The sequence below is a fragment of the Macrobrachium nipponense genome, chromosome 44 (assembly GCF_015104395.2).
Source record: "Macrobrachium nipponense isolate FS-2020 chromosome 44, ASM1510439v2, whole genome shotgun sequence".
In the NCBI taxonomy this organism is placed as follows: Eukaryota; Metazoa; Arthropoda; class Malacostraca; order Decapoda; family Palaemonidae; genus Macrobrachium; species Macrobrachium nipponense.
The window spans coordinates 14,521,816-14,534,315 of NC_087221.1; the positions used below are offsets into that span (position 1 = coordinate 14,521,816).

The window sequence follows — 12,500 nt, forward strand, 5'->3', positions numbered from 1 at the left end:
TAATAATAAAATAATAAGATTGTAAAGTTGGGTCTGCTACTGGCACCACTGTATTTTATTTTCAAATTATTTTTGAGCGTCCTTCCCTTGTGATCTCTAACTTTCTCAAGTCTGTCCATTGTTGTGGTTGTTAAACGTTCGGATTTATCCCTGTTACTGAACCGAAATTAACATTTTGGTGGTTAGCGACTCTCCTATCCAACCCTCTGTTCTTATCCTGAACCAAATTGCTCATGTTGGGGAATGGTAACTTATAGCCATCCGTCCCGAACCTAACTGAATTGAACGGAAGATTATGGTTGTTAGTAACTCCACACCTTGATTCGTGCAGGACATGGGAATCCCGTCTCTCAGCTCGACGGCGACAGTGACTGTGGTGGTATTGGATGCTGACGATTTGCCACCGGCTTTCGCTCATCCTCATTACACGGCGAAGATTTCGGAAGATCCAGGACCTGATGCTGTAAGTGAGATGTCTAATGACTTGGAGGAAGAGAGAGAGAGAGAGAGAGAGAGAGAGAGAGAGAGAGAGAGAGAGAGAGTAAATGTTTGTGTTGCTTCCTTCCCTAATTCTTTATTTGCTGATGTACTGTAACACTTGATTACCTATCATTTCTGACTGCTGCGTTGCCCTGTCTCTAGAACTGGGCCTCTGGGAGCAGTGTAATTGTCATTTGCCCTTTTGTTCATTTGTGTTCACATTGCATAGTGGACTTTCAGACGAGCATTTACTTGTATACCCAGAGCATGACATTACCAAGAGCGTATAACTAAAAGATCACATGTAGACAATGTAAGAACAATGCAAATAACAGCCAAGATGTTACAATCCGTGAAATTCTGTATGCTCTTTAATTTCATGAGGCGGAAACGAAATTTTAAATTTATATAACCATTGGAAGGTGTTACTAATACTATTTCCGTTGCTCTTAAGAGTGAATACAGTAACTGAACCTCTAAATATTGCGATAGTATATGATATCTGTTAATACAAGCGAAGAGACACACACGTCTCACAAAAAATTAATAACAGATGGACAAGAAATAAGGGAAAAAATAATATTTTCTTTCATTGTATAATGTGGTTCGCTGAGTCTCGCGATGATAGTTTTTATTCATATGAAAAAATAGAAAACGTTATAGCGGTCTTGTATGATGTATCTTTTTGACGTATATCTATTTTCTTTTTCTGTTAGTATCACCATTCGTAATCATTTCTATTTGTTAATTTCCTGAAGCGCAAAAGCCAAGTGGACTGGCAGTCTAATGTATTTTTCTAGCCCAGGCTCTAAGACAAGAGAAAAGGAAAGGAAAGAATGAGGGGTTTAACCACGAAAAAAATGTTAGTCCTATTTCTTGCCGGAAGTTTTGTAATGAGAGTCGGTCCTTTCTAGTTCCGTACCTGTTGAAGTCCTTAACCTATCTTTTATAATAACTTCTTTCGTCATACGAAAAATGCTAATCTACCGACAACTGACAGGGCGTCATCATCCGTCGTGAGTTGGAGGTGAAACCTGAGAGAATAAGCGCTTGGGATGGAGATGTGGGCCAGAACGCCTCCTTGAGATACTCCTTGGTCGACTCCCAAGCTGCGCATTATTTCACGCTGGATCCTGATTCTGGTCGACTCTACCTCACCAAGCACTTAGACAGGGAGAACCTGACGGATCCCACCTTGACACTGCATATCAGGGCTGAGCAAGTAAGAAATCAGTTGACCCAAATTTGAGATGAATGTTTTATTTTGTGAAAGGACCTTTCATTTTAATATTGCGTTCTGTGTATATGATAACCAACGTGACATCTTACAGGTTGACAACCCTCGCAGAGTTGGTTCATCAGTAGTTGAAATTGAAGTTGAGGATGTCAATGACAATCTACCTAGTTTCACACACGATGTCTATTCGATCTCCATCGTTGAAAATTTGCCATCTGGCTTTAGTGTGGTTCAGGTTTCAGCCACAGACCCAGACGAGGTAAGCAAATCATCTTTTTGCAGACATTTGTTACTGAAAACCCAAGAAAAATTTAATTATTTTGTAAACTTTCCATGTTTTTTTAAGGCAGCTTTGTCTATGGCTATTTCACCTAGCTGATATTTGAGAAGTATTGTTCTCCTTTCTCCACTTTCGAGGGTTGGGGGTTTTAGGACAGACCATTTAATAACATATTATGTGATTAGATTTTTATTTTTCTACATAACAGATGTAGCGTCTAAAGACTGATATCTCCAGTGAGCAACTGTATAATCACTGAAACTAAACTCATCAACTTACATTGTATTGTATCCTTTCAGGGGCTTAACGGAGCTTTTAACTATCATGTTGTTGGTGGAAATGGAGCTTTGACAGTCAACCCTCTGTCAGGATGGCTGACAGTAGCCAATCATAATATTCTGGACAGAGAAGAATCGCCTGTTATAAACCTTCATGTGTGTGCTAATCAAATCACACCTTTAGTTAAGTTTCCAGGTGGACCTATTTCAAAAAGAGTACTCTTGGAAAATCCTGAAGATCAAGAACTGGAGAGGTTTTCCGAACCTAAAGACTTGGTGCAAACCACAACTGAAAGTTCACTGAGTTTTGAAACTGAGCCTGCGACAGAATTCGGCAGTTTTGGAGAGGTAACAACAACGAGGCCCTACAGAAACCGACGATTGAAGTCAGTGAGACCGCTTAGAAATACTGCCGACTTGGCAAGAAGAGGGACTGTAGAAGTGGGCAATATAGATCTAGAGACGACTGAAGGAATAGAAAGGTCAAGAACTATTGCAGCTGGTCCATTGCTGAGAAATGTTGTTCAGCCCACCATACCACCAGCAGATTCAAGCGCAACTCTCGTTACCCCTTCAGATTCAGGTGAACCATATGATTTTGGGCGAAGACTCAGTAGCTTGAGGGAAGTCGACACCGCAGGGAACAGGGATTCCAGAGGAGCCACTGATGAGAATGTCCCCTTTGTGGTGACTCCAGGCGTTAAGGGCAGTCATAATATCAGAAGAAGGTTCAATAGAAGGGCTCCAGTAAGGAGCGTCAACCCCCACTTCAGACGTCGCAAAAGAAACTCCAATCCTTCTCGTCTTGTCTTGATAAGAAGGAGGAAATCAAAGAATATTGACGAGATGACAGGTGATGTAAGTGACGTAACTCCAATTGCCAATCTACCACCAGAAGTCAAATCATCTTCCTGCGCCAAAGTCGAGTTGAGACTCCTTGACGCCAATGACAATAATCCTGTCTTCCTGCCATCCAACCAGTATAAGGTGACGCTTCAAGAGACTATGAAAGTGGGAGAAGTTGTTGGAAAGGTTAGTTATTATATCATAATCGTACTTGGGATCCAATAGTTCTTGTGATTTTCATCCAGTTCAGTCCTAAACTTTATACAAATACTATTTTTTGACATAAGCATTCTAAGAAAAAGGAAATGTGTAACTAGGCTTGATAACTTCAAAATGACATTTGAAGTGGGAGTCTGTAATGGGGAATTTAGTGTTATTTTTGCATTTCGCACAGGTAACAGCAGAGGATCTTGATGAAGGTGGCAATGGTCAGATAATTTATAAGATACAAAGTCGGGCGCACAGTGGTCATGATACCTCTGGCGGTTCTATACAAGTTGACAGAGTCACTGGCAATCTGACATTGGCAGCTGCATATCCTCCCGGTCAATACACAGTGTTCATTGAAGCTTCAGATTCTCCTTCTAATCCCTCTGAAACAAGGACGTCTCTTGCTGTTGTTAACATCGAGTAAGTGAATCATTAAAGTACCTTTAATTACTCTTCAGGTGTTTTCAATTGAAGCGCTGATTCTTGACTGTGGAAATGGTTCCTTCGTAAATACTTATGACTTGCTTCCCTTCTGGGTCAAAGCTTTTAAGGTATTTTCAAGTAACATAAGCGTAATTTACATTTATTTCTTGTTTTAGCTTGTGATATTACCTGGATACTTGGATTTTGTTATTAATCTTCTGATATTTTCCAATAACTTATGCAAAAGAGCAGCATGTAAATTTAGTGTACTCATGGCAGTAATCTGAAGGAAAGACATCAGAGTTCATTTTCTTTTCAAGTACAACAACAACAACAACAACAACAACAACAACAATAATAATAATAATAATAATAATAATAATTTTTGTTTGTTTTTAAATAGCAGTGAAGAAATAGTTTTGAATTTTCAGACTGTGCGAAACATACGTACGTCTAAAATCACTAATTAAAACTTCTTCCTTCAGAGTTGAATCGGGTCCGGATCCTTCTCAGCCACGATTTATTGGGGCGCCCTTCGAGTTGTGGGTCGGAGGAGATGCTCCTGTTGGTACAAGTATTGGGCAAGTCCGAGTTGCAGACATGGACGGCCCAGAATTGATCTTCGACATGTTCCATGCCTATGAAGAAGGAGGTAAATTGAGATAAATAATTTTTTCTCATGATTATCTTCATCGTTCTTACGTCAGCTTTTACCTTAGTACTGTTAGATGTTTAATAATTTTTTCCACTCTTTTGTTTGTGCACTTTCCGCTTAATTCCCTCCCTTGTCCAGGTCTTTATTTCTCCATGACTAGGTCTTTTTGCTGGTACATCTCCTTGCTACTTCCATGTCTAATACTCTTTTAGCTTCGGAAAGAAATACCAGCCCCTCAGTGTGATATTATTTCTTTGTTTTATCCTTTAGATCCTTGTCATTTAGATATGCATTTAAATCCTTCATCTGTTACAGTACCCTTCGCCATAGAAGAGACATCAGGAATCGTGTCTGTCTTGAAGCCACTTCAGGAGTTCTCTCGCCAGATCTATCGGTTTGAGGCGGTGGTCACTGACGGCCGTAACTCCCTGGCGACCAACCTAACCGTTCACGTGGCTCCCTCGGTGGCAAAACCCGTAACTAACCGGAGGGATAACATGATCAATTTTACTATACAGGTATGAAAGAATGAGCCTACATTTTATACATACACGCGTCATGAGTAGGAGTAATAGTTAGTTTTAATATGAATAAACTTAGTTATGACGGTATACTTAATTATCTATGAATTAATGATTGAATTTATTTTTTTATGGTGCTGGCAAATATGTCTTTTGTCTCAGTATTGATAGTTTTACCCTTATAATATATTTTGCTTGCTCATGACGTCATGCTTTATTATTGCATATTTTAGTTATTTAACAGAGCACAGTCCATGGCAACATGAAGGAACAATTAGGGTAAATAGAGATTTTCATAATGTGTGTATATAATATATATCTATATATTATTTAATATATATATATATATATATATATATAATTTATTATAGTATGTATAACCATATATTAATTATTTATATATTATATAATATAAAATATATAATATATATATATAATATATATATATATCATATTTAAAATTTAATATATATATATATCTATATAGATATATCTATATTATATATATATATCATTATATTTAAATATATATGTGTGTGTGTGTGTGTGTGTGTGTGTGTGTGTGTGTGTGTGGTGTGTGTGTATCTCAACAAGCAGTAAATGTTCTCTAAAAACTCGATGATGGTTGTATTTCAACAGGAAAACTTATCGGGTGGTCTTGTCGGAGACTTGATGCTGGCGCTGAGAAACATGGGCGTAAGATTAGCACCAGATCCCCAGTTTGAGTTGGTCAGTGGCATTTATTTTCAACCGGTTCTTTAGACGTTCTGTGTGTACTCTCAACTTTTCGTATGTATAGAGCCACATGCATATTGCATATGGAAACCTAAATATAAAAGTTAATATCAGTAAATAAATTCAGAAACCATTTCATTACCCAGAAGTTATAGTTGCCCTTCAAATTGAAACAATTCTCTAAATGCTTTATATCCCGGCTGACCCCAGACCTTTGGATATAAGTATAGTAGGGTAATCGGTTTAAATTACGATGTATTATTATCTTTTACAGAAACGAAATTACAGCAAGTAAAAGTAGTTTTATTTTATAATATTGTAATATCTTTTAATATTATATATATATATATATATATATATATATATATATATATATATATATATATATATATATATATATATATATATATATATATATAATATATATATATGTTATATTTACTTTAAAGAAGAAGTGTCTCCATTCAGGTTAGCCCAGAAGCTCGGAAGCACTTTGCTCTTGCGCAGGATGCCACTCTATACACCGTGGCACCACTGGATTACGAAGCCCATCCGAATCACACTTTGGTTGTCGTCAGTGCCAGGACCTCAGATATATTTTACGTCAATGTTCAGGTAATTGTGGTCACTACGATCTTTTTTACGTCAATGTTCAGGTAATGGTGTTCACTACGATCTTTTTTTTTCGTCAATGTTAGGTAATGGTGGTCACTACGATCTTTTTTTTACGTCAATGTTAGGTAATAGTGGTCTCTACGATCTATTTTACATCAATGTACAGGTAAAGGTGGTCACTACGATCTTTTTTACGTCAATGTTCAGGTAATGGTGGTCACTACGATCTTTTTTTACATCAATGTTCAGGTAATGGTGGTCACTACGATCTTTTTTTTTTCGTCAATGTCAGGTGATGGTGGTAACTACGATCTATTTTACATCAATGTACAGGTAAAGGTGGTCACTACGATCTATTTTACGCCAATGTTCAGGTAATGGTGGTCACTACGATCTTTTTTTACATCAATGTTCAGGTAATGGTGGTCACCTCCATCTTTATTTTAACATCAAATGTTCGGTAATGGTGGTCACTCGATCTTTTTTTTTTATTTTTACATCAATGTTCAGGTAATGTGGTCACTACGTCTTTTTTTACATCAATGGTTCGGTAATGGTGGTTACTACGATCTTTTTTTTTTTCGTCAATGTCATGTGATGGTGGTAACTACGATCTATTTTACATCAATGTACAGGTAAAGGTGGTCACTCCGATCTTTTTTTACATCAATGTACAGGTAAAGGTGGTCACTCCGATCTTTTTTTACATCAATGTTCAGGTAATGGTGGTCACTCCGATCTTTTTTTACATCAATGTACAGGTAATGGTGGTCACTCCGATCTTTTTTACGTCAATGTTCAGGTAATGGTGGTCACTACGATCTTTTTTTTTTTACGTCAATGTTAGGTTATGGTGGTCACTACGATCTTTTTTTTTTTTACGTCAATGTTAGGTAATGGTAGTCACTACGATCTATTTTACGTCAGTGTTCAGATAATGGTGGTCACTACGATTTTTTTTTTTACGTCAGTGTTAGGTTATGGTGGTCACTACTATCTTTTTTTTACGTTAATGTTCAGGTAATGTTGGTCACTACGATCTTTTTTTTACGTCAATGTTCAGGTAATGTTGGTCACTACGATCTTTTTTTCGGGAGAAAGGAGAATCGATTCGATCAGGTAGAGGTCGATTGTTGAAGGCGCTTGTCCTGATCTTGATGAAGAAGTCTGACATATTTATTGGTATAAGGGATGACTAGTTGGTTCTGGTAAAGATCATTGATCATCTTTAGGGAACAAAGGAGGACTGATTTGATCCGATAAAGGAGATAAAGGTGGATTGATTTGTTGAAGTAAAGGGTGTTTATGAGTTGGGGTTAACGGACGTCATTACGATCTTCTGTGACATGAAGCGCATATATTTGTTCTGGTATAGAGAACCGAGATCTTCTGGAGATTACATATTTACGCAGGTAGAGAAAATCATTAACAGGATCCAGCTCCTGCTGACACAGTAGCTTATAGGCTTCACTTTCGTAGAAGCTCTTACTAGTAGATGCTGATGGTGAAATTATAAGAGTAGCATTAATGGGAGTAGACAGAATGACAGAGGCTATTCTATTATTATTATTACTATTATTAGTATTTTATTATTATTATGATTATTATATTATTATTATTATTATTATTATTATTTTATTATTATTATTATTATTATTATTATTATTCAAAGTAAGCAGGATTCTTTAAAAAAAGCCTCCTTGCCTCTGCAGATAGTGCTGATAATTATGTGAAGAATGAGAAATCAGAAGAAGTGAACACAGATCGAAGATAGAGTAACATACATAGTATACTAATTACAAAGAGGCAATGACACCAATCCATTATTAGCATTGTACAACTAATGTGATTTTCTTTGTACAATGTTTACCACCACTAACGAAGTTGGCTCATAGATGTTGCTTACCTGTCTGGCTGAAAGATACTGAAAAAGGAGGAATGATGATTATTGGAATGAATCGTAGTATGGATCCTATTTTACCATATCCTGCTTTTTCTTCCCATATTCATGAGCGAAGACTCAGTGTTATAAGTTTTTATTAAATATATAGTCTTGAGAATAGTAATTTCATTTTAAGATACATTGGCGCTAGTGCAGGTATGTGCTCGCAAAGTGCAGTACACTCTTTAGTTTTAGTTGTGAGTATGTTTACATTTTTGTTGTTGTTGTTGGAGGTTGTTTACCTGATAGTTTTCGTCTTCTCATTAGGTTGAGGACGTGAATGATAACCCCCCGCAGCTCAATGCAGTCAGCTACGAGGGCCTCATCAGGGAAAATGCTTTACCTGGGACAATCGTGAGACTCCTTCCCACTATACAGGTGAGAGATGCCTTGGCACTCTTAAATCTAAAGTAACGTATAACAATCCTATGCAGTCAGGGGGCCTCAACACCATTCCTCTCAATTATCTCTTGTATCTGTATCTCATGTGACAAATGTTTTCTGCCTTCACTGGGTGGTGACTGATAACTAGGTTATATGGCCTGTAATTTTTACAATCACTACCACATATTATATAGTCACTGAATATACTGTATATGATATATATATATATATATATTATATATATATATATATATATATATATATATATGTGTGTGTGTGTGTCTGTGTGTGTATGTATATATGTATATATATATATTTCATATACAAGGTCGTTTTAGACTGTAAGCTTTTGCAGCACAAGTTCTTTGTCTTTTGGCTTGTACCATAGAAATGAATGTTGGTTTTTGTAATAAGAATATTAAGGATGATAAGATATTTGTTGTATAAATAATATATTTTCAAAATGTAACAAAGGAATTTAATCCTTTCATTCATATTGTCATTGAAAATTACATAATTCATAGATAGATTTCAGTGCTTGAAAGTTTGTGCGGCACTCTAGCCTATCGATAAAAATCACATTGCCTGTTAAGATATAAATATATATGTATATATTACCTTTTGAGTAAAACATCGAAGCAAAGATGCAGTTGTTATGATTCCAAAGTATTCTTCAAACATGCAGTAAGGTTGAGTTATTAATTTTTTTTATTAACATGTCAATCAACTGCTAGTTTCTCATACCATCGAAAGATTGACTGTGGTGTGAGCGAGCCTTGAAATTGTAGAATAATTAATCTACATAACCGCAATTTATATCATGAGTTGAGTCATTCGGAAGCTATACATTTCCAACTTTCTTTCAGGTGAGTGATGCTGATAAATACCCAGGTGCCACTTTCTCCCTTGAGCTCTCAGGTGAAGCAGCCAGCCTTTTCTCCATTGACTCATCTGATGGCACCGTCAAGTTTGTAGGGGAATCTTTAGACAGGGAAGCCATCGATTCGTATTATCTTCATCTCGAAGCGAGAGATGATGGCAACTTGACTTCCAAGGCCAATCTTAGTATCATCGTGGAAGATGTCAATGACAACAGGCCGAAGTTCGTGGAAAGAGACGCTCTCTTTTCATCAAGACAAGGTGAAGAGAACAACCCCAGGAAGCTTTCAGATGCATCGAACTTGAAGTTTATGGCCGAATTAGAGCGCTCTCTCGTGCGTGTTCCGGAGTCTCTGCCCGTAGGTTCTCAAGTTACGAAAGTAGCAGCAACAGATGAAGATGATCGAGTATTCGGTGATATTCACTATGGCATAGAAGCACAGAAGTCATTCGAGTTTTCAGATGGGAAGGGCAACACTCCACCCATCCTTCAGAGCACCAACAAATTTTCTATTGAAGGCAAAACTGGAATTGTGGTTGTCACGGGAGTCCTGGAACCCGATCACTTTTATATCCTGAACATCTCTGCCACTGATGGTGGTGGCCTTTCATCGTACACAACGGTTGCCATTGCAGTATTCGATGTTAATGATAACGCTCCTCGCTTTGAGCGACCAGTCTACAGCTTCCAGGTAGCTGAAGGAGAATACCTCGTTGGAGAAGTTGGTAAAGTTACAGCTGTCGACCAAGATCTGGGCGATAATGGTAAGGTACGATACCACATTACCTTCTTAAACAATTCCAATGAAGATCAGCTATTTCCGTTCAGAGTAGTCGAGACCTCGGGAACCATTTTGGCCACAGGCGCAGTTGACAGAGAGAAGAGGGACAGTTATGAGTTTTCTGTTGTAGCGACAGATATGGGCGAACCCCAGCTGTCCTCTTCTGTCCTCGTTCACATAGATGTCACGGATGTAAACGACCATGCTCCAGTCTTTTATGGCTATCAGGAGATTCTTAGCCTCCCAGATGATACAGCTAGTTCTTCTTCAAGTCAAAATAACAACTACATTCCTGTGTATATAGCCAATGTGTCTGAGAGTGCACCAAGCAACACTTTTCTTGCTCAGATCTTTGCTAATGACACTGATTCAAGTGGGTTAGGCAATGGCATTATTTTATATGGACTAGAGGGCTCAGTTGACAAGTTTGCTATTGATTCCAAGAATGGAAGTATCTACACTGTTGGAGCATTGGACTACGAACGTTGGCCGGTGCATAATGTGACAGTGGTAGCACAGGATCTGGGTAATCCTCCTCTCACTTCGACTGCTTTGCTGAGCATCACGGTGGTTGATGTCGAGGAGGAGCTAACCACCAGGCTCTTCGAGAGGGAGGAATATCGAGTGAGTATTAAAAGATATTGTACTTTGGTAGGGGAGTGGAAGTCTTTTCCTAGTGTGCCGTTGAAGGTGACAGGTATGACAATATCTTTTAATAACCACCATGTATTCCCTAGTGATTGGAATCATACTTGATTGCTTAATATCTAAGAGCAGTAGTGTGTTGATAGTAGAGTTTGCATTATTTCATAGAAGTGCTTTTTTATGCTGTAACTGCTGATGTCTCCTTCAATATGCACATTAAGGACATTCTTTATCATGATATAAAAACTCATTCTTCTGCTCATGAAGGTCTGAAGAATATCTTTCGTTCTTATTTCTTTTGCTTGACTCGAAAGTTAATTAGTCATAATTTTTATTGAAAATTTTACCAATTTATGATCTGGAGTGAGTTGCAGGAAGTCAATATAATTTGCTTTTTCCGTTACTGTTGGGGATATCATATTTCCATCTGATTCGGCCTGCTTCAATGTGAAATTCTCAACGGTTTTAGTGTCAAAACTGATGACTGAATGTAGATGCTAACTTAAATGGATTGTGAAGAAAGGAAACTTACTTTTACCAGAGACTGTAAAAAGAAATTGTATTCATTTTTGTGAAAGTCTTTTAATAGCCTATTTCTGCCGATTATAATTTCACGCTGTATTCAGCTTGGCACGACTTCATCCTTTCGAAATTTATAGCCTGGCCAAATGACCATCCAGGTCCTCTGATGTTAGCAACCAGCTAAGGAAGCTCATTAGTTGCAAAGCATTTGCATGAACCTGTCTCTCCAAACCACAAGGCATATACTTTTAATGAAATATCAACGTCGCACCATTACTGAGTTCATTCATTTTTTCCTACAGGTTGTTGTTGAGGAGAATAACAACACACCTCTAAGGCTGCTGGATTTGAATGTGAGTGATGCATACACCAACCATAAGCTCCAGTATCGTCTGCTCAATCCTGAGTTGGCTGGAATCGTGGCAGTTGATGCCATGACTGGCCAAGTGTACTTGACTGCTAGCCTTGACAGGGAAGCCAGAGATAGCTACCGGTTTAAAGTGAGTCTAACTTGCTACCTTCATTAGAAAGATTGGCAATTTTTGTTGTTAAAGGTGTAACTTCTTATGAAGGAACGAGAGATTCTTTTTTCGTATTTCACAATATGATAAATGTTTTAAACTTTATTTTTATGCATTGCTATTTCAAACTTATTTTGATGCATTGCTGTTTTAAACTTCATTTTGATGCATTACTGTTTTAAATTTTATTTTGATGCATTGCTGTTTTAAACTTTATTTTGATGCGTTCCTGTTTTAAAATTTATTTTGATGCATTGATGTTTTAAACTTTATTTTGATGCATTGCTGTTTTAAACATTATTTTGATGCACTACTGTTTAATTAAACTGTATTTTGATGCATGGCAAAATGAACTGTCTGCAGAGTTCCTATGGGTATTCTAATCAGTTCATATGATACTCAAACTGGTATTTTGGAATTAATGATGGTTTTGATCAGGTCAAAGCGGTCCAGCCAGATAGAGGACGATCCTTAGATTCCCAGCTGAATGAGGAAGACCAATACTTAGAAAACCCGATTCCCACTGATGATGCGTACCCTCATGG

At 37.5% G+C, this 12,500-nt stretch overlaps 1 protein-coding gene across 2 annotated transcripts in view; it reads left to right on the forward strand.

The window, feature by feature from the left end:
* Positions 1 to 12,500, forward strand: part of LOC135204041 (cadherin-89D-like) — a 130,246-nt gene that overhangs the window by 101,811 nt on the left and 15,935 nt on the right. For both annotated transcript variants that reach the window (XM_064233989.1, XM_064233991.1), the window contains exons 8-20: positions 332 to 463; positions 1,481 to 1,702; positions 1,812 to 1,976; positions 2,297 to 3,307; positions 3,516 to 3,751; positions 4,240 to 4,406; positions 4,725 to 4,927; positions 5,570 to 5,659; positions 6,134 to 6,280; positions 8,490 to 8,600; positions 9,473 to 10,891; positions 11,737 to 11,934; positions 12,394 to 12,500. The exon at positions 12,394 to 12,500 is cut by the window's right edge and continues 206 nt beyond it. In XM_064233989.1, the coding sequence (XP_064090059.1) occupies positions 332 to 463; positions 1,481 to 1,702; positions 1,812 to 1,976; positions 2,297 to 3,307; positions 3,516 to 3,751; positions 4,240 to 4,406; positions 4,725 to 4,927; positions 5,570 to 5,659; positions 6,134 to 6,280; positions 8,490 to 8,600; positions 9,473 to 10,891; positions 11,737 to 11,934; positions 12,394 to 12,500 (4,208 nt within the window). The remainder of the gene's footprint in view (positions 1 to 331; positions 464 to 1,480; positions 1,703 to 1,811; positions 1,977 to 2,296; positions 3,308 to 3,515; positions 3,752 to 4,239; positions 4,407 to 4,724; positions 4,928 to 5,569; positions 5,660 to 6,133; positions 6,281 to 8,489; positions 8,601 to 9,472; positions 10,892 to 11,736; positions 11,935 to 12,393) is intronic.